At 45.9% G+C, this 27,973-nt stretch overlaps 1 protein-coding gene across 7 annotated transcripts in view; it reads left to right on the forward strand.

Annotated features, from left to right (window-relative positions):
• The window catches only part of TENM2 (teneurin transmembrane protein 2), a gene marked incomplete at both ends in the record, with an annotated part of 991,817 nt that overhangs the window by 790,727 nt on the left and 173,117 nt on the right, over window positions 1–27,973 (forward strand). For all 7 annotated transcript variants that reach the window (XM_082650012.1, XM_082650013.1, XM_082650014.1 and 4 more), the window contains 2 exons: window positions 9,769–9,964; window positions 18,039–18,140. In XM_082650012.1, coding sequence (XP_082506138.1) covers window positions 9,769–9,964; window positions 18,039–18,140 — 298 coding nt within the window. The remainder of the gene's footprint in view (window positions 1–9,768; window positions 9,965–18,038; window positions 18,141–27,973) is intronic.

The following is a 27,973-nucleotide window of genomic DNA, read 5'->3' on the forward strand; positions in this document are numbered from 1 at the left end:
CTCTTTTTTTATTTCTTGGATTTGGGAGTGTGGGGAGGGGTCACAGGAAGAGGCCACATTGTGGCCTGGGTGGTCCCCAACATCTTGCTGCTCTCACCTCCCCTCCCTTTACCTCTCTCTAGCTCCCTCTCTATTTCCAGTAACCAAAAATGTCTTCCTTTGTCTCTCCCAGAAAAGTCCCGCCTGCCCTCACGTTCCTTAGTTTCTTGCTTTCTGCTTAAGCAGTGTGTTGAAGAACAGTTTTTCCCCCAATAAGATTAGTAAAATGGCTCCATCTCATCACAGATGGGCGGGGTACCCCCTGAATCCCAGGCACCCCTGTCTTTGTCTTACCAGCGCAGCCTACCAAGAGGGAAGAGATACTCCGGGTCAGGGCAATGGAATCCAAAACACAGAGCAACTTGTGTCCTGAGTATGATTCTGTTGACAGTCCTGCAGGCTGCTTTAGGAGCCCCTTTCTGTCATCGGAGGCCCTCCCACCCTGACACACAGCATAGGTTCTCTTTCCCAAAGACAGGAAGGTAAACCTTGATCTCCCCACATGAGCAAGGCTGACCAGCACCACGTTCCGGCTGCCTGTTTATTCAGTGCACTGGCCTGGCACGCAGCGGATTCGGGACACGCTCTCCTAAGCTGACTGCTTGGGTGTGAAGCCCAGTTCTGCCACTTACCAACTCCTGAGCTAGTGATGTAACCTCTCTGTGCCTCGGTTTCCTCATACGCAAAGTGGGGATAGTGATTTGTATTCATTGGGGCTATTATAAGCATTAAATGAGATCGTACGTGCGAATCACTTAGAACAGTGCCTGGCCTCATTAAATGTTACCTCGTAGTATCATCCAAGCAGTTAGCAAACAAAACTCAGGAAAACTGTTTACTAAAAATTCCTAAGAACTTTTCCTAAAGAGGTTATGTCCTTTCAGTAGTTGTATCACCAAATTCCACTGTGTTGGTATACACTCCACTCTGGGTACGATTTCCTTTGGGCCTAAAGGTTTACATTCATTCAGTCAAGATGTTTGCTGAGTACCCACTACGTGCCAGGCACTGCTCTAGGCCCCAGGGGATACCATATGGAATAAAACAGACACACCTCCTACTTATTTATTTATTTATTTTTCTGGATTCAAAGCTGGTTAACATTTATTTATTTGTTTGGTGGGTTTTTTTTATTGAGGTATAGTTTATGTACAATATTATATAAGTTTCAGGTGTACAACATAGTGATTCACAATGTTTAAAGATTACATGCCATTTATAGTTATTCTAAGGTCTCCCAGTCTTAAGAAGTTTGTGTTCAAGAGGAGTGAGATGGGGCTTCCCTGGTGGCACAGTGGTTGAGAGTCCGCTTGCCGATGCGGGGGACGCAGGTTCATGCCCCGGTCCGGGAAGATCCCACATGCCGCGGAGCGGCTGGGCCCGTGAGCCATGGCTGCTGGGCCTGCGCTTCCGGAGCCTGTGCTCCGCAACGGGAGAGGCCACAGCAGTGAGAGGCCTGCGTACCACACACAAAAAAAAAAGAGTAGTGAGATGGACTATAAATTAGCAGATAAGTGACAAGGTTTTTTTCAATGAGTTTTTGCTGAGGACAGAAAAGGAGAAGTGATAGAAGCATTTTAGAATGGGTGGTTAGGGATGCCCTTTCTAAGGTCATGGTGTTTAGGCGGGCATGATTGACAAAAGGAGCAGGCAGCTGGGGACTTCCCTGGTGGTCCAGTGGTAAAGAATTCACCTTCCAATGAAGGGGACGCGGGTTTGATCCCTGGTCTGGAAACTAAGATCCCACATGGCACGGGGCAACTAAGCCTGCACGCCTCAACTACTGAGCTCGCGCGCCTCAACGAGAGAGCCCATGTACTGCAAACCTCAGAGCCCATGCGCCCTGGAGCCCGCGTGCCACTACTAGAGAGAGAAAACCCACAAGCCACAACTAGAGAGAAGCCTGCGTGCCACAGCGAAGAGCCTGCTCTGAAATGAATGATCCCACATGCCTCAGCGAAGATCCCGTGTGCCACAGCTAAGACCCAATGCGGCCAAAACTAAAATAAATAAATTGTTAAAAAAAAAAATGGAAAGAAAAAAAGCAGGCAGCTGTAGGATCAGGAGGAAGAGCTTGTGCAAAGGCCCTGAGGCTGGGATGAGCTTGGCATATTCCAGAGACAGAGAGGAGAGCAGTGTGGCTGGAACACAAGGAGAGAGAAGTTTGGAGGTGGGCAAGAGGAAGTTATGGGCCAGGTATGGCCAGCACCCAGCAAAACCATCCAGAACTTTCTTGACCTCTTTTTGCATCTTCTCCAGTGGTCCATCTTTCTGTCCTCAGGTGCCCAACCCACTCTGCTCAAGTCTGACGCTAGCACTCCTGGGCTCTGCCTTCCTCCCCCTTCTCTGCTCACTGACATCTTTAGGAAATTTACAAACCAAGCCAGCCACCAGCTATGCTGGAAGCTACAGCCAGGTTCTTAGAAAACTTAAGGCGACCTCCCACCGTTAAGACTCATGCAAATCCAAGTTCAAGTCCTCGCTTGGCCACCAACCGCAGTCAGTGGCCCTGGGTATGTTTCTTAACTTCTCTAGCAGCCTTTGTTCTCTCCTGAGAAATGGGGAGGAGAATAAGATTTCTGGGAGGATGAAATGAGATACCATATATCAGCTTTTGCCATTATGCCTGGCACATAGCAAGTGCCTAGAAAAAAAAATAGGTACGTCTTCTTTTTGATGATTACGTTTTCCGCCACTGCAAGAGGACGTGTGGTGAAGGAATCAAGAGTTGCACCTGTGTGGATGTAGTCTCCCCTGCTCCTTACTGTAAGGAATTTCAGGCTGCTTGAGCCGCACGATGGAGCCCAGCATGATGATTGCTACAGTCCGCAAATACAGGTGCTGTTTCCTTCCCAGAAGCTTAGGGGCGCGTTCTCATAGCTGGTGGACAGACAGCCCAGCAGTGCCCACACTGGGCCAGTCAGCATCTAATGAAGTGACTTGGACACTGTAAGTAGGAACTGAAAATGACACGCGAGGCCACGTGGAAGGAAGGGAGCCCCCCACCCCCACCGGAGCACGGCCCACCACCCTCATCCTTCCACGCTTCCCGGAGCACTCAGCCCTTTGAAGGAGAGAAAAGAGGTGGTGCAGAGCTTTCAATGAGGAATCAGCCAGACCCACTTTGCCACGGGCCTAGCTGGAGGCGGAAAGAGATGCACAGGCCCCCAGGAGCACCCCACCACTGCCCGTTGTCACCAGATGCCACCAGAGACTCTGTGGTCATGTGGCTTCGAGCAGCCCTCGCTCACACATGCTGCTTCCCTGCCATCCAGCCGACTGCTGTGTGTGCCCTGCCGTCTGAGGCAGAATCAACATCAGACATCAGGAGGCCGGGGATGCAGCCAGCGCGGGGCCAGGCGCGGCAGGCTCTCCGTGGGAAATGTCGGCATTCGCCGCTGCTCCTGTCCACGTGGGCCCTCAGCGAGCAGGTGGTCCAAATAGCAAGAAACTTACTTACCCGCCCCCCGCCCCACTTTCCCGGGGTCCTGGACCCAGTAATAACATCTTCCTGAAGGGTGATGGATCTGTCTTTAACCTTGCCCTCTGTGGCAGGTGTGTATTTGCATGGCTTCCAGAAGCATCTCTCAGCTGCGCGCTCCCTGCCTGTGGACGCTTTCCCTCCTGGGAAAGCGACAGGCCCTGCTCAGCGGTGCAGCCCCCTCTGCTCTCTCCTCCAGCTCCTCTGGAAACCCACTAAGTTGTCTTAATTACCATTTCTCCTTGGTCTCTGCCAAGAAGGGGGCAGATTGAAACTTGGATCAAATATTTCCTGTGGTTTCTTTCTTTGTCCCTCAAGTGCTCGTAAAAGTTGTGCTTTCATGCCACTTTGGGCTATGACTGATGACTTAAAGGCACAGCCCTCACACTGCATGCCAACATGCGTTGTTTTCCAGAGGCCAAGGGAAAGAAGAGAACTTCCGTGACAGAGGGGGAGTTTATCAGGGGTTATGGCGCTGTCACCCTCTGGGTGACCTTACTGCCTGGTCAAGAGAGGCCAGCTGCCTTGAGAGACAGACTTGGCCCTGCAGGCAGCCTGTGCACACACATCCCCCATCGGGGTTGGGTCACGGGCCTTCTGATCCTCTTCCAAGGCTCTCTGCAGATCTATCAGACAGAACGTGCCAGGAAGCAACCTTCTTAGTCCTTCAAGCACAGCACGGTCCTCCAACAGCCTGGAATTGATCATGATGGGATCCTGGAGCTAAGGAAACAGATGTCCCTGGTGCTAAGCCTGAGTTATCAATCCCCAAGTGCTGGGGCATGAGAAAGCAACTCTGGCCAGGGTCTGAGTTCTTGGAAGATGGACTCTTCCTAGTGTCAGCCAGGCTGCCGTCTAGGATTCCTAGAGAGCAGAGGCTCTCCAGAACCAGATGGCCTCCATGCAAACCAGCTTGTTACTGTGCTTCTGCTTTCCCTGCCCTGGAAAGCAGTCTCTGCATCTGGCTGGCTTGATCCACCTTGTGTTTCTAGCCTCCAACCCTCCCCGGGTTATAGCAGCCGTGAATGATGCTATGTGACGCTGCTTGGTATATGTTAACCTGTGAGGAGGGTAACTACATATTCCAAACGGGAGCACTCTCAAGAGTGAAAGGAGGAACAGAGGAGATGGAAACTAGGACATCCCTGGGCAGACTGGGATAGATAGACACCCTACACATAATAGGTTGGAACTCGGCCGACAGAAGATGCTGCCATCCTGGGTGATTCTCTCCCACCGCCCCTAAGAAGTGGAAACATTTGCTGGTACTTTACTATAATCTTGGGAGGTGAACCAGGAAGGAAGAGAAGCATGAGGTTAAGAAATCTTGAAGGCTGTGCTGAAATAACACATGAAATAACATATAACACAAATAACAACACATGTTGAGGCTACGCCTCAACATTTCAGTAGCTTGATTTTTTTTTTCATGTGTACAACATTATAGTGGGTTGGCCAAAAAGTTCGTTCAGTTTTAAGTAAACATAAAAGACACATTTTTCATTTTCACCAAGAACTTTACTGAAAAATGTATTCATTAACCGAGTGAACTTTTGGGCCAACCCAGTATTTCAGCGTCTGTATGCACTGCCGTGTACTCACCACCAAAGTTTTGTTTCCATCCATCACCACACAGTTGACCCCCTTCACCCATTTTGCCCTCCCCCACCCCCCTTCCCCTCTGGTAGCCACTACCCCTTTTTTCTGTGTCAGTGGCCTAATTTAGTAAGTGTTTATCTCTTGCTTTTGTCAGTATTTCCAGCTTCCCTCCAAGTGCTAATCTAGGATCCAGGCCACTCCTATCTTGTGACTCCATCATCTTGGGCTTTAAGAGAACTCTGGTTCTCTCTAGAGGCAGATAGGTAGGGAGAGTGAGCAAGTAGGAGGTGGCACAGAACGTTTTATGGCAGGGTCTAGAAGTGGAGTTCATCCCACCGCATACGTTCCATTGACGGGAACACTGTCACGTGCTCCCACATAAAAGCAAGGAAGCTGGAAAGGAACAAGACACTGATACAGACAGTGACCGTCAATCTCTACCACAGTGGTCACTAAGGAACAGTGTCAAAGGAGGAAAAGAGGGAAGACAAGCGACGGAGCAAAGAAAGTCCAAAGAAAGAAAGTGTACATTGGACATCATCCTGTTGAGAATTTTTTAATTTAATTAATTAATTTATTTATTTTTGGCTGCGTTGGGTCTTCGTTGCTGCGTGTCGTCTTTCTCTAGTTGCGGCGAGCGGGGGCTAGCCTTCATTGCGGTGCGTGGGCTTCTCATTGCGCTGGCTTCTCTGGTTGTGGAGCACGGGCTCTAGGCGCGCAGGCTCAGTAGTTGCGGCTCGTGGACTCCAGAGCACAGGCTCAGTAGTTGTGGTGCACGGATTTAGCTGCTCCGCGGCATGTGGGATCTTCCCGCACCAGGGCTCTAACCCGTGTCCTCTGCATTGGCAGGCGGATTCTTAACCACTACCCCACCGGGGAAGTCCCTCCACTGAGAATTGAAAAGGTGAAGTCATAATGGCCGTCTAAAGTCACCTCTCAAATCTTGATGATCTATAGGCAGATTCCTTGGGCCACAGTGTCCATCACGTGCACGTCTGGTGGTGCATGACTGAGGCTTGCTGCCTGTAACTCTGCCCCTTTCTCTTCTATTCAGGAAAGCACATTAGAAGACAAGGGAGGGCAGGTGATTATTACTGGAGACAAAACCTTCAGTACATGGCAACTTAGTTTCCTTTCAATGGAATTCATTTACAGATTCAGTAATTTATGCACTTAATATTTTACAAATATTTATTGATCAAACTCTGCTCAAGATGAATTAGACACAGCAATGAATTATCATCACGATAGCAGAAACTTTCAGGGTGTGTTTACCATATACTGAGTGCTGACTATTCTAAGCACTTTACATGGTTTGACTCATTTAATCTTTACAACAGTGTTTTGCTGTATTATTATTATGTTTTGAAATCATACCCATTTTAAAGATAAGGAGACTGAGGCACAGAGAATTGAAATAGCTTGTGCAAGTGTCACAGCAAGTAAGCAGCAGAGCGTGGGTTCTAATCAGGCAGTCTAGCTCCGAAGTTCTCAGGCTTAACCACTCTACCATGCAGAAGAAATCCCTGCCCTCCTGGAGTTTACATTCTTCTGAGTAGACAGACAATAAGCATAAAAACATTATATCAGGGCTTCCCTGGTGGCGCAGTGGTTAAAAATCCGCCTGCCAATGCAGGGGACACAGGTTCGAGCCCTGGTCTGGGAAGATCCCACATGCCACAGAGCAACTAAGCCCGTGCGCCACAACTACTGAGCCTGTGCTCTAGAGCCTGCAAGCCACAACTACTGAAGCCTGTGCTCCTAGAGCTCGTGCTCCACAACAAGAGAAGTCACCACAATGAGAGACCCACGCACCACCGCAATGAAGAGTAGCCCCCGCTTGCCGCAACTAGAGAAAGCCCGTGCACAGCAACGAAGACCCAACGCAGCCAAAAATAAATAAATAAATTTATTTTTTAAAAAAAACATTGTATCATTTTAGAGGGTGATAAGTGCTTTGAAGAAAATAAAGCACAACAAAGAGATACAGGATTGGGACACCTCAGACCAACATGTCCCAGTGCCCCTGGCTCACAGATTCTTCCTTAAATGAAAACTGCTCTCCGTACTTCCGTGGAGGGGCTCCGAGGAGCCGGCCAAAATAGATGTCCGCTCTCTCCTCTGACAAATACCTTTTCCAAGAGTCATTTGATTGGTTGGACAGCGTGCACTGCTGCTGGTCCTAAGCCATTTCTGTGCCCCTGGGCTGGGCAGCCAGTTCAGCAAGAGATGACTGATGCCCAAATTAATAATGAGCAATGGCCCCATGCAAGTAACCACCTTCCCCCAACTTTTCCTCGTGGGAGTGATAACCTGGACCCCAAATGAACTATATCCTTCTCACCTCGGCACCGGCTGACAGCAGTTTGTAGACATGGGTCTGGGTAGTCGGAAATTTACAAGCTGCTAAGGAACAAATGCTCTGGTTACAAAGGGCTCCGAAAGGAGCATCAGTTTGTCATATCACTGCAGATCATTTATTTTATCCCATAAAGACAGCTGCAACCAACAGGCTCTGGGGTAGAGGGAAGCTAAATACAAACATTCGTTTCCTGAGAGATGGAGGAGATTTCCACTTCCTACGCAACGTCCCTTGCCAGGCCCCCAGATACAAAAGCTAGAACCATGTGCTTCTCTTCTGCGATCCTTGTGATTTGCAAATAAGTGACTCAGAGTCACAAGGTACTTCATAAAATGGTTATTATCTTCCAGGCACTGCCCTAAGCATTATCTCATGTCATCCTTATAACATCCCCAAAAGGTGGGTGTTATTATTCCCTAGTATGCAAACCAGGAAGAGGGTGAAAGATCCGCCTCACTTCAAACAGTAGCAAATGGCAGTCAGAATTCAAACCCAGGTCTGTCTGACAGCAAAACCTTTGTACCTAAGCTTATAGACTCTTTTGGTTTCAATTATCACATTTCAGTTGGGAAAAGCTGGCGATTCTGCTGACAAGGAAGTCCCATTAGTAGATTTCCTGGAGTTTCATTCTTTGAAGTTCCTGAAAGGGGTTACAGTGGATGTCAGTAACCCACATAACCCTTTTTATGGCAGGGAAAGTGGTGAGAGAGAGCTTAATCCCACAGTGGTGGTTTTTATCTGCTAAAGACCTACACTTTGAATGTTCTCTGGAAGTCAAGGTGCAAATGACTTTCCTGTGGAATGATTTCGCAAGAGTTCGCAAGTTGATTGCATTTCTGCTGGGGTCTTATTGATTTTCTCATCAACAAGTAAGAAACATGGGTGTCCTCTTTGCCTTTCCCTTCATCCTCTCTGTCCAGCCCATGGTCAAGCCCTGTCCTCTCTTCCCTAGAAATGCTCCTGCAAAGTTGTCCCCTTTCTTCATTCACTGTCCTAATCAAGACGCCTGTCACCTCACACTTGGGTTTCTGCAGTTGCTTGCTAACTGGTCTTTCTGCTTCTTTTCATTCCCTCTTCTAGAACACCTCATAGCCTGCCTGCAAATGAATTCCTCAGAACATTCCTCCCATCACGTCGTCAGTCACTGCTCAAGGATCTTCTGTGGCTCCCACTTGCCTGCCGCAGGATTTCACCATTCCCTAGGACAGGCCCCTTTGGATCACACTTGCTCTCCCATTCCCCTCACCCCATTCCTGGTTGCCTTCACCCACCACTCTGTCTTCCACTGATTGCTTCCAGTTCTGAGCCTGGTTTCCATTGAAACAGAGTTTCATAGTTAATTGCTGGTCGATGGGAGGCCAGGCACTGTGAGGGCACTGCACCTAAACAGATCTAGGTCCACATTTTTGCTTGCTCACTTGGTCACTGGGTGACGTTTGATGTGTTGCTGGACTTCTCTGAGCCTCAGTTTTCTTATCTGTAAAATAAGATACCAATAGTGCCAATCTTACAGGGGTTTTGCAAGAGTTGAATGAAATGATGACGACGATGGTGGTGGTGATGACAGCTCGCGTGTATTTTGTGTTTGCTTTGTGCCAGGCACTGTTATCAATATGATCTTATTTCTCACAACAAGCTATAACATAAGTACCGTTATTTTCAGTTTTGCAGATGGGAAAATTGAGGGAGGGACAGGTGAAGCTAATAAGTTCCAGGTTCTCTCCCAGGTAGTCTGGCCCCTCAGCCCTCTTTCTTAACTACTCTGATCTACCACCTTCCTTTCGTGAACGATCAGTCAACGGTATCTGGTAACATAGGTTCATAATTCTTTACCTGAAACTCTTGAGTGCCAGATGCAATTTGGAATTCAGAATTGGGGGAATTATTAAAAAGTTATACTTGGCATATGCTATGTACCCTATAACACCCCAGTAGGGACTGGAACAAAAACCCATCTCTCTCTCTCTCTCTCTCTCTCTCTCTCTCTCTCTCTCTCTCTCTCTCTCTCACTCACACACACACACACACACACACACACAGAAAAAAAACCCACAAAAGCTGAAAAGAGATTATGGCCTTATAGTCATAAAACTATTAGCAATAATTATAATAAATGGTGACTGTTATTATTACAACTTTCATGACTCTCGTTTTACTTACAATCAAATGAGCTTATAGTAAAATGTACTCAGGAGTATCTCTCAGTTAACTAATGGGGCTGGAGGGGAAGGTGCTTGTTATGGGACCAGGTCTGCACCCTGTGTCACGTGCTCTCTTCTTTTCCCAGTATGACTTCATGGAGCGTCTGGACGGGAAGGAGAAATGGAGCGTGGTCGAGTCACCCAGGGAACGCCGGAGCATACAGACCCTGGTTCAAAACGAAGCCGTGTTTGTCCAGTACCTGGACGTGGGCCTGTGGCACCTGGCCTTCTACAATGATGGCAAAGACAAAGAGATGGTTTCCTTCAACACTGTAGTCTTAGGTAGGTACGGGATCTCTGAGGTGATATGTCAGGAAGGAAAGGATGGAAGTGTCTGGCTTCTCTGTTGAAGGCGCATCTTCCAAGGTGGTCCTACTATGTAGGGGACCAAACCAGCATCCTTAATTTAGGATTCATAGTGTCATCCACCTAAAACTAGCCTTGATTAAAATATGAATGCTACTTAAATCATGAAAAAGCCACTGTGAGTACCGGGGCTTGAGTTGCAGTGAAGAGCTTGGCTCCAACCACCTGGCTCAAGCCCTGGCCACACAACCTAGGCAAATCATTGGACTTTAGTCAGCCTCAGTTCCTCATGGTAAAACAGAACTAACTAGTCCCTCCTTATAGTGCTACTGTAAGGACTAAATGAAATGTTACAGGTATAAATCCCTAAGCAGCCAGTAAATACTGACCGTGTGTCAGGTCACAATTTTTCTCAAGAATCAAGGAAAGCGCAAACTAAATTTTTTTTTAAAAACCTGAAAAATAAATCAGGAAAAGGATATAACCATAAGAAAGAAATCGTATCTTTGTTCCCAAATTGGTAAATCTCAAAAAGCTTGAATTAAGCACTTGTCATTTGGGGCATGTTTCATAGCAGTCCTTTTTAGTAGCCATTGAGGAAAAGCTAAGATTTTATCCAAAATTTCCCCTTATATGTGCATACAAACCTGTAGGAGTGCCACTATTTTGAGAATATTTCATGAGGTTTTCTAAAGGAAGCCCTAAGAATTTTAACAATATATCACCTATAAATAATTTTCATAACATTTATTTTGTCATTAGGTTTTAATATTCTTACTAATGATAATAACTGATCCTCTCTGAATCAGGGCAGATTTTTAGACCCATTTCACAGAGGAATTAACTGAGGTTCAGGAAACTGAGTCCCTCAAGGTCCCAGGATATGGAAATGGTGGAAATGGCATGGACTCCTGGGCCTCATTCATTGCCTTTCTGCAACGCCATGTTGTCCCAGCAGCGTTTAGTTGTGGACCTCAAGTTTCACTAGAGAAACCTAGATAAGATGGTTGATCCAGGATTAAATCCTACCTTTTCTTTCCCACATCCTACCTGGGAGAGTCACTAAACTCCCTGAGCCTCAGATTCATCGTTTGTGGGAAGGTAATGATGATATCTCCGAAGGGAGGGATGATGTGACTTCACGTACTGAACCTGTCTGGAATGGAGCTGGTAGTCACTCGTGAAAGCTAATGATTTTTTTTTAATATTTATTTATTTATTTGGCTGCACTGGGTCTTATTTTCAGGATCTTCGTTGCAGCACGCAGGATCTTCAGTTGTGGCATGTGGGATCTTTTAGTTGCTGCACGCAGGATCTTTTAGTTGCAGCACGTGGGATCTAGTTCCCTGACCAGGAATCGAACCCAGGCCCCCTGCATTGGGAGCGCGGAGCCTTAGCCACTGGACCACCAGGGAAGTCCCAAGCTGATGACTTTTTAAGAGCGCATCTTGTACAGCTGTTTTTCTATTGACTGCATGTTAAGAACTTCTCTGTTAGTTTCATGGATTGCTCTGAAGGATTCCCTGATTCTTGAAAGAGAACCTGAAATTCAGGTAGCAGCCACAACTTCAGAATGGTACAAAATCAGGTGGGATTTGGTATTTACCATAGCATTGAAGTTAATGCTTAGTCCCTCTGTTAAGGAAAGATTGACCCTAACAGGGTTAGCCAAATGCTCCTTTTAAAGCAGTGCTTGGCATGCCAGAGCCCATGGGCCAAGTCCGGCCCACTGCCTATTTTTATAAATAAAGTTTTATTGGACCACAGCCACATTCATCTGTTGACAAATTGTCTGTGGCAGCTATAACAACAGAGTTGAGTGGTTGCAGTGGAGACAGTTTGGCCCATAAAGCCTAAATATTTACTCTCTGTCACTTGACAGAAAAAGTTTGCCAAGCCCTGCTCTACACTAATGGCATAAACTTTGTATCAGGAAAGTCACTGGAGAAGTCTTCCACCGTTAGGGAAAGTTCCCAGGAGCATGTTATGTACCAATGAGGGAAAAAAAAAATAATGTTAAAAGGATAAAAACCAGATCACAAAAGAAAGAAACTGGCAACAGATTTAGAACTAGTTTGGGATGGTAAGATAAAGAACAATCTTTTGCTTAAGAACATGACGGGAAATGATATCCTTTTGGTCACCTTGTGTGTTTTTTTAAAAAAACTTTTTGTAAATCTTTTTTTTTCTGATTTTTATTGGAGTATAGTAGATTTACAATGTTGTGTTAGTTTCAGGTGTACAGTAAAGTGCGTCAGTTATACATATACATGTATCTACTCTTTTTTAGATTCTTTTCCCATATAGGTCATTACAGAGTAGAGTAGAGTTCCCTGGTGCTATAGAGTTGGTCCTTATTAGTTATCTATTTTATATGTAGTAGTGTGTACACGTCAATCCCAATCCTCCAATTTATCCCCACCCCTTTCCCCCTTGGTAATCATAAGCTTGTTTTCTACATCTGTGACTCCATTTCTGTTTTGTAAATAAGTTTATTTGCACCATTTTTTGAGATTCCACATGTAAGTGAGAGCATGTGATATTTGTCTTTCTCTGTCTGACTGACCTCACTCAGTATGACAATCTCCAGGTCCATGCATTGGCCTTGTGTTTAAATGCAAAGACTTGATACACATGACAGCAAACCCCACACACAAGCAGCTGGCTTAGCTGGAGTCTATAAAGACTCAGTGGAATGGTTAATAACAAAAACAGTAACAACGGCACATCTATAGAGAGTTGACCATGTACTAGCTCCTGGACTTGGCCATTCTGGGGTCTAGATCAGTTAACCCATAGAGTAGTTATATGAGGCCATTACTACCAATATTCTGTTTTCCAGTTGAGGAAGCCCAGACTCAGAGAAGTTAAACAAGTTGCCCAAGGTCACACACAGCTAGTAAGGGGTGGAGTCAGGATTCAAACTCTCCCAGAGCCTGTGCTCTTAACCACTGGATTGCTTTGGATTCGAGCCAGATAAATCCCTTTCCCCTTCCACACAGCAAGTTGTCTGGGGGCCATGTTATCTAATAATGGCTTCTGCCCTCCGTTGCCTTTATCCACATGGACACAGACAGTGGTAGTGAGATGCCCTTCCCCCAGGCCATTACCCTCATTCGCCTGTTGGAGCTGGGAATAGCAATTCTCCCCAGAGGATTTCTCTCCGTCTGGACTGTAGCTCAGAGAGAAAGTCAAAGGTTATCGGCCTAATAGTTGGGCAGACATCTTGATAGAGCAATGATAGTAATTGGCCTGAAATGTAGGGAAAAGTGCAGTGTTTTATTTGGTTCAGAGATTCTCCCACACATATCTATCATCGGAACACACTCCATCAGAGCAGCCAGGAGCGCCGAAAACCCCTGTGATATGAAACAGAAGGAAGGATGTTAGATGGGTGTTGACCGGCCATCACACTAAATATACCTTTGACTCAGGGATGTCTTTTGTGTTTTGGAGAGAAGCAGCCTGCTTTCAGAAATGAGTTTTATCTCAGGTTACAACAGAGTGGTGTTCTTGAAGCACGGTGCAGATTTCGGGGAGGCCAGCCTCCACTTGTATAAAAATCCCATTTCCTGGGCTAACTCTCATCACCTGCCTTGTTTCCTCAACAAAAGTCCAACCAGGTTGACAAAAAGGAAAGCTGATAAGATTTCAAGAGTAATATTTAATTGGGTGTTGGAAAAAGGGGACTGAGAGAGGTGAGCTCCTTCTCTATTTCAGCAGTACTACGTAATTGTTTCTTTCCTCAAAAACTGTAGAAATGCTTCAAAGACAAGACCTGGGCAGGGGGTGGCATGGTGAGAATGTAAATTGATACAGCCACTAGGGAGAACAGTATGGAGGTTCCTTAAAAAACTAAAAACAGAACTACCATATGGCCCAGCAATCCCGCTCCTGGGCATATACCCTGAGGAAACCATAATTCAAAAAGACACACGCACCCCAATGTTCATTGCAGCACTAATTACAGTAGCCAGGACACGGAAGCAACCTAAGTGTCCATCGACAGACGAATGGATAAAGATGTGGTACAGATATACAATGGAATGTTACTCAGCGATAAAAAGGAACGACATTGTGCCATTTGCAGAGACGTGGATGGATCTAGAGACTGTCATATAGAGTGAAGAGAGTCAGAAAGAGAAAAACAAACATCGTATAATATCACTTATATTTGAAATCTAGAAAAATGATGCAGTTGAGCTTTACTTGCGAAGCAGAAATAGAGACAAAGACGTAGAGAACAAACGTATGGATACCAAGGTGGCGGGGAGGTGGGATGAATTGGGAGATTGGGATTGACATATATACACTGCTATACATAAGATAGATAACTAATGAGAAACTACTGTATAGCACAGGGAACTCTACTCATTGCTCTGTGGTGACCTAAATGGGAAGGAAATCCAAAAAAGAGGGGATATATGTATACGTATAGCTGATTCACTTTGCTGTACAGCAGAAACTAACACAACATTGTAAAGCAACTATACTCCAATACAAATTAATTTTAAAAAAAGACCTGGGGAAATTGAATGAAAAATACTCTTCACGGCAGTTTTTGCTCATTTTGGATTCTCCCACCCTCTGAGATGCGTGCGCGTACACACATACATACACACACACTTCAACTATTACTTACCAAGGACCTACTGTGTGCCAAGCATTGAGAATACCTGGGTGATCAGTTCAGCTCTGATCTCTTCCTCATGGAACTTGATGAGAGAAGACAGATAGGTAAAAAGACAATTATAGGAATTGGGGAAGATAGAGGAAAGGGTACAAAACCCAGGTTGAGGGCAGTAGGGAAGGAAGATGCCTAGAAGCTAAATGTTTTCTAAACTGAGACTTAAGGGTAAATACCTCAGCTAAAGGGCAAGGAGGCCTTCCAGCCCAGCACAGAGCCTATGCAAAGACCGTAGTCCTTTTCCCTGGGACTGTGGTAGCAAAGAGCTTCCTCTCTTCGATGCTCTGTCTCTGAGGATGTTAGGTTGGAGAACAGGGAGATTTCCACCAAAGCATCCCCAGACCCAGATGCTCAGTGAGAACCTAGCTCTACTTTGCTGTCCGAGTGACTTCTGAACATGCAAGCTGGATAATGTCATGTTTCTGTTGAAACTTTTTCGCTTGCTCCCATTGGTCCCAGAATAAAATGTAACTCATCCACATGGTCTCCAGGGCCCTAGATGATCTGGGTTTCTCCAGACTCATCTTAGGTCACTCTCTTCCTTTTTAGCTGCCCTCCAGCCACGTGGGATTCAGTTCTGCCGTTTTCCACCTCAGGGCCTTTGCATCAGCTCTTCCTTCTGCCTGGGATACTCTTTCTTGCTTGCTTTTTTATTTTTTTAATTTTTTTTTTGTGGCCATGCTGCGAGGCTTGCAGATCTTAGTTCCCCGACCAGGGATCAAACCTCGGCCCACTGCAGTGGAAGCATAGGGTCCTAACCACTGGACCGCCAGGGCATTCCCCTGCCTGGAATACTCTTCACCTGGCTGTTCCAGCTCACCCTTATATGCCACCTGCATAGAATAGAGACGCCCTCCCTGACTGTCCTTTCTCAGTAGCTTCCACCTCTTACTCCCCATCACAGTGTCCTGTTCTCTTCAAAGCACATATCACAATTTTTATTTGATTTGATAATTTTTTTTTGGCCTGTATTCTCTATGACAGTGGAAGTTCTGTGAGGGCAGGGACTGTGTCTGTCTTAGTCACCATTGTATTCACCAATGTCTTGTAGGGTGCCTTGCATATAACAGTTGCTCAGTTAATAAAGTAAACCCGGGCTTCCCTGGTGGCGCAGTGGTTGAGAGTCCTCCTGCCGATGCAGGGGACACGGGTTCATGCCACGGTCTGGGAAGATCCCACGTGCCGCGGAGCAGCTGGGCCCATGAGCCATGGCCACTGAGCCTGTGCGTCCCGAGCCTGTGCTCCACAATGGGAGAGGCCACAACAGTGAGAGGCCCGCGTACCGCAAAAAAAAAAAAAAAAAAAAAAAAAAGTAAACCCTATGTCAAGGACTGTGACAGGTCTGAGATCTCACCGTAATTGTCAGCTCACACAGTAGCTGGCCACAGTCTCATAGATGTTATCAGAAGAGGAGGTGCTCCTGGGTCAGAGACAAAAGACTTTATTCCTCAGAGCAATGTAATATCCACAGTATCAACATATGTGCCAGTTCCAAGCCCCAGTCCCCACAGGGCAACACAAACAGAGCCAGGTGTTACCTACACAGGCAGTGGGTTACATGACAGGAGAGAAACTCTGAATTTACTGTCCTTGAGTCTCCAAATAGGCGGTGAGCCTGCTCATTCTTTTCTCCAGAGGGAGACATTATCTTTATTTATACTGGACAGTAACTAAACTTGCCCTTTGCTCTGGAGACGGACACTGTCTCTATCTCCCAAGGCTGTTCACTATACAGACAGCCTTTTAAAAAAGATAGTCCAGAGCTAAGGAGTCAGTGCCTCTGCTCATAAGACATTCAGGAACACAAGACACCCGTGGCAAATTGTCTCCTAACATCATGTGAAATTGCTTTTTGACCTGCAAAAGCAGCTACGTCATATGATTCAACCTAATGCTTTTTGAATGAAAGAAGGAACGGAGGATGAAAAGATGAAACAAATCGATAGCTACTTAGATGCTTCTCAGCCCACCTTTATTCTGCCAACCTCAGGGAGTTGAGCCTGCAGTGATAATTGTTAGACACTAAAGACATTGGCTTGGGAATTCCCTGGCGGTCCAGTGGTTAGGACTCTGTGCTTTCACTGCTGAGGGCTCGGGTTCAGTCCCTGGTCAGGGAACTAAGATCCTCAAGCCACGCAATGCAGCCAGAAAAAAAAAAAAGAAGAAGAAGAAAATAAATTGGCTCGATACTGATTTTGAAAAAGCAGATACGCTGATTGAGTTCTCCTAGTGCCGGAAACCAACCACACCCAGATTCCGGCAGAAGAGAGCTGAGAAGTGAAGCACTATAGAAAGAAAGCACTACGGAGTGGTTTGGTTTTTCAGTCCAGAGTGGGAATAAATGGGAAATTCAGTTTAAAGGAAAAACTCCCTTACCATTCACAGGTGACTCCATTAGGGACAATTAGACTTCCTAGTCTTTCATGCATATCACCAAGCCAATGTCCCCAGCTCCCCAAGGACTGTGTCATGTCATCTTTGGGGCATAGTGGCTTTTGATCATCTTAGTAATTTAGAACCTGAAAGTCTAAATGTGTTTATTTGAACGTAAGGCAAAATTAGGTTAATAATAATCATAATTTTAAAAGAGTATGACTCCTTCTGTGCAGACCCAAATCAACATGAAAAAGTTACAAAATTATCCCTTTGAAGGCATTACTTGAGGGTACACATAGCAAGGTAAATCAGGAAATAAGATGGCTATACAGGTTAGAACAAGGGTGAACTAATCGATTTTCATGAAAAATAAGATCTGCAAAAAGCTAGGCATAAAAGACCTTTTGTACCACCCCAAACCTACTACTTAAAGAATCCCCAAATCATGCCAAAATTGATCAGTCTTAACGTATTTAGACTTCTCTTTCTTTAACGCAGGGGATTTTTTTTACTCTGTAAATCTGAGATCAGGAGCCACCACTGTCATTTGGAGAATCACTCTCTATCCCTAAGGCTAAAAGCTGATATCCCACATCTCAGACCACATCTCAGATTGACAGGATGATGTTGGGGCAGGGTGGGGCTTACAGTGTTTAAAAACTTTCCAGCATTCAGTCTTGGAAAATTGTAGTTTTTAAATCCAGATAAGTAGTTTCTTTTGAAAAAGCAAAAATTGCAGCAGTATTAGCCCCATATTCCTGCCTGGGCTAATCACACGGAGAGCAGTGGTTACATCCATGCATTGTTCAAGTTGCCCTAGTCCCCACCCATCCCTGTTCTCCTCCTTCACTCACTTCTCCCTACCGGTCCTCTGTAGGCACCTGAGGTTACTACCACTGCTCCTGAAAAACAGTGGATGGCTGACTATTAAATTGCTTCACCAGCAGGCAGAGAAAAAAGTAATTGTTCAATTTCTCTCTTTTTCAGATTCAGTGCAGGACTGTCCACGTAACTGCCATGGGAATGGCGAATGTGTGTCCGGGCTGTGTCACTGCTTTCCAGGATTTCTAGGAGTAGACTGTGCTAAAGGTATTTACCACCACTTCCCTGCTATGACTGGAAAATAGAAAATAGGCTTCTCAAAAAGGGGTGGGAGAAGGGGCACCAAAGTAGCCTCCCCAGCAAATTCCATTGGGATATCTAGTAAAGCCGTGCATGCTACACGTCCTAATGCTTTGGCAAAGAGTAGACTTCGATGTGTGACAACTGGCCAATATACCTGTAAGAGCAGGGCAGGTATCCTTGCCATTGAGGTGTGCTGAGAAGGAAGACTTGCTAAAAATGAGATGGTTAGATTTCCTGTAAAAGCAGAAGTGAATTACCATCGCTCCTTTCTTATAATCATTAACGTCCATGAAATGGAAGATTAAGCATCTCAGGGTTAGTAAATTTCATTCATTCTGGCCAGCTATGCTCTTAATCTGGGGAGTGCTATTTATCTTGGCTGAATTGGTTTTAAATTGTATTATTAATTTATCTACACTGCCTTGCACAGGATGATGGGGGCCCTGGGATTCTTGGGGGGAAAGTATTATAAGAAAGAAAATGACTCTCACAAGAACAGAGGACTTAGGGCTGCCTACCTAGCTAGCAAGAGACCTTGAGCCTGACCTTCAAGCAGTGCGATCACAGGCTAGTGCAGCGGAGAGCAGAGTTTCTCACACTTTTTAGACATGGTATGTGCACACACACACACACACACACACAAGTATACATTCTAGATAAATACAACCGTAAAATTAAAATGAGACGTCCACAAACAACACTTCATGTTTCTTTTCTATTCTGTACCGTTTCACTTTTTATAAATGAAATACACTGACTATGCTGATTCCCCACCCGCCAGTGAGTCTGAAAAACAGTGATGGAGAGGTTCCAGGCCCTTGCTCAGGAGTCAGGCATTCCTGGGTTCCAATCCCAAGCTCAACCGTTCAGGATCTCTGTGATCCTGAACAAGTGATCTGACATTTCTGAATCTCCGTTTCCTCCTCTGGGAAAGTGGGGAATTCCTTCCTAAATTCATCCTGAGGATGGAATGCAAGAACACACCTCAAGCTCTTAGCGGAACACACTGTGAGCCCTCGGAGGGTTTAGTCTTACCATCTTTTATTTACATAGGTCATAGTATATTTACTTATACATTCATATAATATTTTCATCCTTTTATGTGCTCCTCATTAAAAGACCATCCTACCTTGATGTTCTGAGAGCGAGGCAGTCATTAGTCAAGCCGCTCTGGAAAAGCTAAATCACAATGGCTTGGGGAAATCGTATTTCAGATACTCACAGTATTTCAAAGATTTGCGATGCCCATCCTTCTGAATGCTGACTGATCAGTGACTAGGACTCTTTTAAGTGCCTGAAGTTCTGGATTTGGTTGCGCGTGTGTGAGACTCATTCCTAGATGACACCACCTATGGATACATTCATAAAGGTTTGGTAAAACCTGTCAGACGCAAAAGGAGAAGAGAGCACGAAGCCACCGGACCGTTCTCTTGGCTGCCTTGCACCTTGGCACGCTCTGCCCGGGGCACGTGGACACATGCCCAAGCAGACACTGGAGCCTGGTGTTCCTCGCAGCCAGCCCTTTGCTCCGGTTCTGAAGGGCTCTGATGAGGCAGGTAGATGACACCCTGCCGCACGGTTGCCATGTACTTTTCAGAACGAAGGCTTTCAAGGAGGGAAAACCTCAGTAGCATTCGAATGGCTTTCCTCGCGTAATCTAATTTCCTAGGAGTGAAGGCCTTAATGAGAGGAAGAACAGAATAGTCCTTTTATCTGTGGCTGCAAATGGGCTGAACCCTCAGCTGCAGGGCCTGTGAGCTGTAAATGTATATTAACACTGACACACATCAATGTATTATTAATCCCCAAAAACGTGTGTGCTCTGACTGCACATCCAGGGATCAGCCTTTCAGCCCTGAGTACCCCGGCCATTTAAGAACTCTTCACTCTCGATCCATTTGCAGATGAGCGTCCACTCTGCATTATGGATCTGTAATGGGGTGTGCATTTAGTTGCTTAAAAGGCCTCTCGGTGTGCGTTTTGCATTTACCACCTGTACTGTGGCCAGGCGCGCGCTCTGAGCGTGCATTAGCCGTGGTATATAATTGATCCTCACGAAACAAATATCGAGTGGCTGTTAAGAGTAGTTCCTCCTGCACACTCAGAAGCTGTTCCTGAAATCGGCCTCTGAACCTGTATATTTTAATTCAGCTGTTGATGCCTACAGTGGACAAAATTGAAGCGTTTAGAGATTAAAATTGCTTTCTCCTTGTTTCCCCATCTATTCTTGGCAAAGTTGGCTTAAGAATGTCAGGAGTAAGCTTCTACCGCTTTGCCCTAAAGATGTTGCTTCCTTAGTATTTTTGAAATTTAAGCTACTTCATTAATAATGATGGTGTTTGGAAACACTTTAAACCCTTGTTTCACACACTTTGCTCTTTCATGTACCACCTTTATGTTTGTTGCCAAATTCGTGGGCCATCAGAATTTTTATTTCCTTCACATATTTCTTTGAGTCTGCCCATTAGGTTTACACAGATGAATTTATCTTAAAAGGACTCAGGTCAAAATGAAAAGTTAAAAAAGAGAAAATTGGAATCCATTGCAATAAATAGGAAACGTTAGTGCCGCCTTTAAATCTACTGAGAAAGGAATATTTCCCTTTTTTTTAAATTTTATTGAAGTATAATTGATTTACAATGTTGTGTTGGTTTCTGGTGTACAGCAAAGTGATTCAGTTTTATTTTTTTTTTCATATTCTTTGCCATTATGGTTTATCAGAGGATACTGAATATAATTCTCTGTGCTATACAGTAGGACCTTGTTGTTTATCCATCCTATATATACTAGTTTGCATCTGCTAATCCCAAACTCCCAATCCATCCCTTCCCCACCTCCCCCTCTGCCTTGGCAACCACAAGTCTGATCTCTGTCTGTGAGTCTGTTTCTGTTTTGTAGATATGTCCATTTGTGTCATATTTTAGATTCGTATAAGTGATATCCTACGGTATTTGTCTTTCTCTTTCTGACTTACTTCGCTTGGTATGTTAATCTCTGGGTCCATCCATGTTGCTGCAAATCGCATTATTTCATTCTTTTTTATGGCGGAGTCATATTCCATTGTGTGTATATATACCACATCTTCTTTATCCATTCGTCTGTTGATGGACATTTAGATTTTTTCCGTGTCTCAGCTATTGTAAATAGTGTGCTATGAACATAGAGTGCATGTATCTTTTTGAATTACAGTTCTGTCCAGATATATGCCCAGGAGAGGGATTGCTAGCTCATATGACAACTCTATTTTTAGTTTTTTGAGGAACCTCCATACTGTTCTCCATAGTGGCTGCACCATTTACATTCCCACCAACAGTGTGGGAGGGTTCCCTTTTCTCCACACCCTCTCCAGCATTTGCTATCTGTAGACTTTTTAATGATGGCTGTTCTGACTGGTGTGAGGTGATACCTCACTGGAGTTTTGATTTGCGTTCCAGAAAGGAATCTTTGCGCTGCCCTGAGCAATCAATCCCAGTCAGCTTCTCACACATTCATTTCACGTCAAGAATCCCCACATTGGGTCCTACTCTATATATAGCACATGTGAAGCAGCCTGGCTCCTAGATAAATTCAAGCCTTGAGCATCTCATCTCCTAAGTATGGGCTCCTGAAAATAACAAAATTCACTACCTACACCTGTGTGATATAGCGAGCACCCCGTAAAAATAGGCACACAGATTGAACTCTACCAGCTTCAGATGGGTAAACCTAATGATTAGCTCCTCGTTTACTTGTGGTCGGTTAAGCCTCCTTTTCGGGTAGTTTTAATAACAATTAATAGTTATTACTATTATATATATATAGTATAATACATACTATCTTATCTGTTCTCATATCAACATATCATATGTTGATATGTATCTGTATCTCATATTTCATATCAACAATGTGAGATAAATCCTATTTTAACCACCCCCAATATTTTAAGCTTTTTATATTAAAAGCATTTTTGTCTTGCAGTCAAGTTGCAAAAATGCACATAGCGTTCCCAGAGTTCACTCAGCTTCCCCTAATGTCAACATTTTAAATTATCAAAGTTCAGTTAGTGAAACCAGGAAATTAACATTGATCGATGCTGTTGACTAATTCACAGACTTGTTTCCAATTTTGTCCTTTTTTTTTTTCTGGTCCAGATCCCACATTGTGTTTAGTTGTCATGTCTCCTTAGTCCCCTCCAATCTGCGAGGGCTCCTCTCTCTTTTCTTGTCTTTCATGACCTTGACCGTCTTGAAGAGTACTGGTCAGGTATTTTTTAGCTTGTCCCTGGATGCGGGTTTGTCTGATGTTTACTCGTGATTAGATGGAGGTTATGCATTTTTCACAAGATGCTATGCCCTCCTCAGTGAATCCTATCAAAGATGCATTTCTGATCTTTAACAAGAAAAAGATTCAAATGGGGTTGTGTGTGTGAGGGTATGTGTGGTTGCGGGTGTGAGCATGTGTGTACCTTCCCCTCACCCCTCACGCATAAGGCAGAGATGCTTGGGTGGCCGTATCCTGTTGGTCCAGCACAGTCTGTCAGTGACTATGACACATCGCTACTCACAAACAACTTTTGAGCCCAGGAAGCTCATAGGTGTTAGCAGGGAGTGACCTGGAGCAGCCAGGGTGAGGTAATCGAGCTAGCAAGTGCAGAGAGGAGAGAGCTGGTCCCGAGGCCCCTGCTACCCTGAACAGTTCATGCCATCTCCCGGCCGTGGCCCACAATCATGTCCCTTCTTTCTCGATAAAAGCCCTTAGGAGGTCCCGAGCCCAGGTCCACCCACATCACAAACTCGCATTCCCCTTTGTTCCTGCCCTGCCAGCTGTGCCCAGGATGCCTCGGGTCTGCCAGTTTCTGCTACTGCAGGCAGCCGGCATACTCAGGCCCTCCTGCCCGAGGGAGAATTCGCCACATTCCCATCACATCCGAGCGGCCGGGTGTATGTCCGAGTGACAGAAACGCGGATTTACTCTCCTGACCTCATGCTGCACCTCCCGTGCCCTCAGATGTGCGGTGCAGACAACAGCTCCTTGTCTCCTGATAAACCTGACAGTCTGCATCAGGCATCTGACGACATCCCCACAGTGAACGGAGGAAGCAGTCGGCATGAATTTGCAGGGCATTCATTCCTCAGCCCCCACCAAACCGGGGGCTCCGAGGGGCTCAGATGTCAAAGTGGAACTGACCCTCACCCCAGAAGAATGTATGAGGGTTCTAACACCTTGTTCCAAATCAGTCAAGGGGACCAAGCTTATTCGTGCGTCCAGCAAACGCTTATCATATGCCTGCACTAAGCACCAGAAATACAATGATGGGCAAGAATGCCAGGGCCTGCCTTCTGCGAGCTTCCGGTCTGACAGATGCACGTGATAAGTAAGTGGGAAATGGAAGCCTAAGTCCAAAATGCCGGGTTGTGGGCTCTGAATGCTATTATAGATGTTATTAAGGAGACGATAAGGAAGTTCTTGAAGCAACGAAGTGTGGATCTATGAAAATAGTCAATTAGTATCGGGGAATGTGAAGAAAATTCCATGGGGGGAGAGTCTAGTAAAGGAGCTACACTGAATAGTGTCTTCTAGCGTAGAATTTCATTAATTGCTTAATGCCATAAACAATCTGTTCAGATTCAGAGCTTGAGGAAAGATGGCATTTCTTTCCCAATAACTCGTACCATTTTCCGTCAGGTGCCTCTCTTGTCCAGCTAGAACCGTGCTTATGATTCAGTTATTGTTTAGTTTATGTTTTTTTCTGTTATTACTAATCCCCTTGCATGACTTTCTCATTACTATACTTCTATGCTATTTGTTGTGGGCTAGATGCTTTTTAACTCTGATTCCTTTTTCTTTCATTGACTTTTATTGAAAGGTCTCTCAATGACTTAAGATGCTTCCTTGGGTCGCGTGTAAAGCAGTTTTGCCTTTCGGAAGACATCCAAGGCTTCTGATGATCTTGTTTTGACACTGGCTTCTCAGATGGCATATTTGGTGCTGAGCTTAAGGCCCCAACCTGCAGTAGAAACTTAACACACCAGAGCCTTCCTTGTTCGGTAATGCGTGTTTAATAGCGATTAGAAACGACAGCGCCCGCTGCAGATCAGCCGTCAGGGGAGGCCCAGAAATGCCACGACCACGGGAACATGAAGTCTTCTTTCTGGGGGTTGGTCTCCGCTCCTACCCAGTTTGTGTGGAGCCTTGAACAGACAGAATGGGGATCTTGCCAGTTTTCTCCCATTACCTGGCAAACGTACCCACTACTCAGTCCTTCTCGGCCAAGTGCTAGCACAAAAGTCAAATCATCATCGTCATCGTTGCTGACATGTATTGAGATTTTACTATGAGCCAACCACTGCACTGAGCAACTGCATAATTACCTCATTGAATCATTAATTGTCCTATTTTATAGATGACTGTGATCCCCTGTTACAGAGGAGGAAAATGAAACACAGAGAGGTTAAGTAACCTGCTCAAAATCACTCAGCTCATAAGCGGTATTACTAGGATTCAAACCAAGCAATTTGGCCTGCCCTCTTAACGCTAGACCAGCCATGAGATGGATTCACCTCAGAAGATGTGAGGCGTAAGGAAGACGTGCTTTGCAAGTTTGTGTGGCAGTTGCACACCAGGATTAGGGTTTGAACCCCAGAAACCTTAAGGAGAGGAAACTAGGGTTTACTAGGTAGAGAGTGGCAAAGCAGGCATTTGAAACAAAGTCTGTCTGACATCGGAGCCTGTTGCTCTGAGCCACTGTCCTCCCGGCCCCAAGCTGGGACATCCTATCACCTCCCTCATCTTATCATTTGCCAACTCCTATTTCATCGACCTTCAACCCCTTGTTCTCCTGTCCTCACAGCCACTGCCCTGTTCACTTGGCCACCACCTGATGGCATTTCTCCTACTCACCACCTGTGGCGTTCTCCCAGCGCTCTTAGGAGCATGACACTGCTCTCCCCAAACACCTTCAGTGGCTCCCAGTTGCCTCCCACAGTGGTTGTCAATCTTTGGTTTAAAGACATTTATCTGGGGAGATTGTTAAAAATGCATACTCCCAGGCTCTTCCCCCATGCCGGCCGGTTCTGAAGCAGTAGGACTGGTGTGTGGCTCAGGCACGTGCACACTTTTAATGATCCTCCAGCAGGGCCCTGATGCTGGTGGTCAGGGGCCATAGGCTGAGAATAAATAACATATTTCTTAGAATGAGGTTCAGGGTCTTCCATGATCTGAGCTCCTTTGGCACCATCTCCCACTAAGTCCCATACACCATAGATTCCAGCTACTTGTCCCTCATGGACACCACGGCCCTGCTTCTTCCTCTCTACTCATGCCACTTTCTTGGCTGGAATGTTCTCATCCTTCCCAAACTTTCCTATCTGCTGCTGATCCTTGAGGACCAAACTCCCAGGTCACCACCTCCCTGATGCGCCCACAGAGAGAACCCTGCAGTCACACAGGACTTGGCGACACCTTGGCAGTGGCCCTTCATCCCGTGCCATGTTCTAGCTGGGAGGTGACATCGGTTTCTCCCACTGGATCACAAACTTCCAGCCGTTTTCTTTGTATCTCCCTGCACCTAGTTTGGCACCCAGGAGATAGTAAGCGCTCTCTAAATGTCTAGGGGCTTGAATTTAGGGGTCAAAGATCATACAGATGAAAACATTGCTGGGAAATGTACAAGACAAAGTGAATGCTAGAAAACAAGATTCAAATTTGTTGGATTAATCACACAGGGATAAATCAGCCAACACCGAGACACAGATTTCAGTGAAGGAAGGGAGAGAGCAAGTGAGGGAGGGGAAATGGAGGAATGAAGAAAGGGAGGAAGGAGCAACAGTTTACAGAAAAGAAATACCATTTGTTCTGCACTTTACCTGCATCCTCTCAGAAGGACAAAGCTATGAAGAATGGAAGCTGCAGAGTGTGAATTGGCTAGGTTTGAATCCATGCTCCTCTAGTTAACTGTTCCCATTTTAGAAAATTACTTAACCTCTCTGGGCCTTCGTTGTCTCATCCATAAAATGGGGGCAGTAGCAGTACCACCTGATGGGTTGCCGTGAGGACTAAAAAGTAAATGCGTGTAAAGCGTGTAGAACCATGCTCGGCATGTGTTAAATGCTCCATAAACATTAGCCAGCATTAATCTTCACAAGCCTTTGAAATCGTTGTTATTATCCCTATTTTACAGGAGAAACAGAGACTTAGAGAAAATAGGCTACTTGCCGAAGGTCACACTGCAGGCTAGATTTTGAGGCCGTGTCTGTCTGACTCTGAGGCTTATGGCCCTAACTTGGTTTTCCTAACTTGGCAGGAAGATCCCCTAAAAGGGGGGCAGTGACCACTCACTCTCAAAGCCCTCACAGACAGCACAGCCACCTGACTCTCCTGGCTGGCTCCACTGCCCGCCCCCCACCCCACCGCTTTCCCGTCTCCCCATCAGTTCCTCCCCTTAGTGGATGTCTGCGCTCAGGAGAGAGATGGCAAGCCCCTTCATCCCCACCAAAAGTGCAGGGGTCCTCCCCACCACCCGAGAAATGCTTTCCTCAGAGCATCCTTTGCAAAGAAGCCACTTTCCCCTTTCACAGCTGGCCTCACCTCTCTCGGTGAAAGATGATCAGATCCCACCTGTCCTTCCTGGAACCACCTAGGATGTTCCTTCAGACCCTCCATCTTTCACACCTGTCTTCCTCTGCCACCCCAGCCGCTCCCCGCAATCTCCTGTAATGCAGACAGGCCAGGGGCCATGGCTGCTGCCCACAGGAGCCATTCCACCACCCATTGCAGTTCGAGGCTGAATCCCACCTCTCCTTCGTCCCACCCTTGACCTGAGAAAACGTGCAGGAATTCCTTGGCAGCAAGAACCCAGGAGGTGGGGTTTGAAGCCAAGCCCTTGGTTCGTGCTTTGCAGAAAGTGTCTCCACACTTGGCGAAGGCACCTTTGATAAAACGGTCGAAGAACCTCTGCACATATTCAGCACAAAGTGTGTGCCGGGCCCTGTGCAAAGGGTTTAACCAGAGTGATCTTGTGTCATCCTCACATCCTGCATCATTATCATCCCCATTTCACAGCTAAGGAAACTGAGGCCCAGAGAAGTTAAGGTACTAGCCCAGGTATGGCTTTAGAACCCTATGTATCAGAATCCCCTGTTAACTCACAGCTTGCTGGCTTCTCCCCACCCACCCCCCAAAGTTTCTGATTCAGTAGGTCCGGGGTGCTAACATCAGCCCGGAGAGCTTGTTAGATATCCAAATCCTCAGGCCCCACACCAGACCCTCTGGATCAGAATCTCACTCTCACGGCATCCCCAGATGACCTATGCACACATCCAAGTCTGAGTCTGGATGATGTTGCCCTTGGACTCTGCTCATGTGGCCCAGAGAGATCTGAACGGCAGCAGCATTACCACTTTTATCTTCCTTCCCCCCAGCTTGCCAAGCAGGTGTGGAGGATGCCTGCCTCCCCAGTTTGGAAGCTGCAGTGCCCTTTATGTGGTGCCCTCATGTGAGTCCATGCCTCTAGAACGTGGCCGCTCCCGCTGTTTCCCAGGCTTGTTGCATCACCAAACATACATCACTCGGCAGGACCTACCTCAGTCAGCCCTCCCCCAAGTCAAATCGCTTCTGAGACTAAAAACTTCTTGTTTCCCTTTTAAACTACTAGATGAGTTGCAGAACAGTCTTACAAAGCGGAGTGCCTAACCCCGGAGAAACTTGCTGTAGGTGTGATGCGTACAGAGGTGGGGAAGTACTCCGGTTTTAGAAAAAAACTTCCGTATTGGGAAAAAAAAACAGTCTTTAGAGAGGTCAGCTGGGATGGGTGCTGGGAA

This window comes from Grampus griseus, assembly GCF_964374135.1.
Source record: "Grampus griseus genome assembly, chromosome: 3".
Classification (NCBI taxonomy): domain Eukaryota; kingdom Metazoa; phylum Chordata; class Mammalia; order Artiodactyla; family Delphinidae; genus Grampus; species Grampus griseus.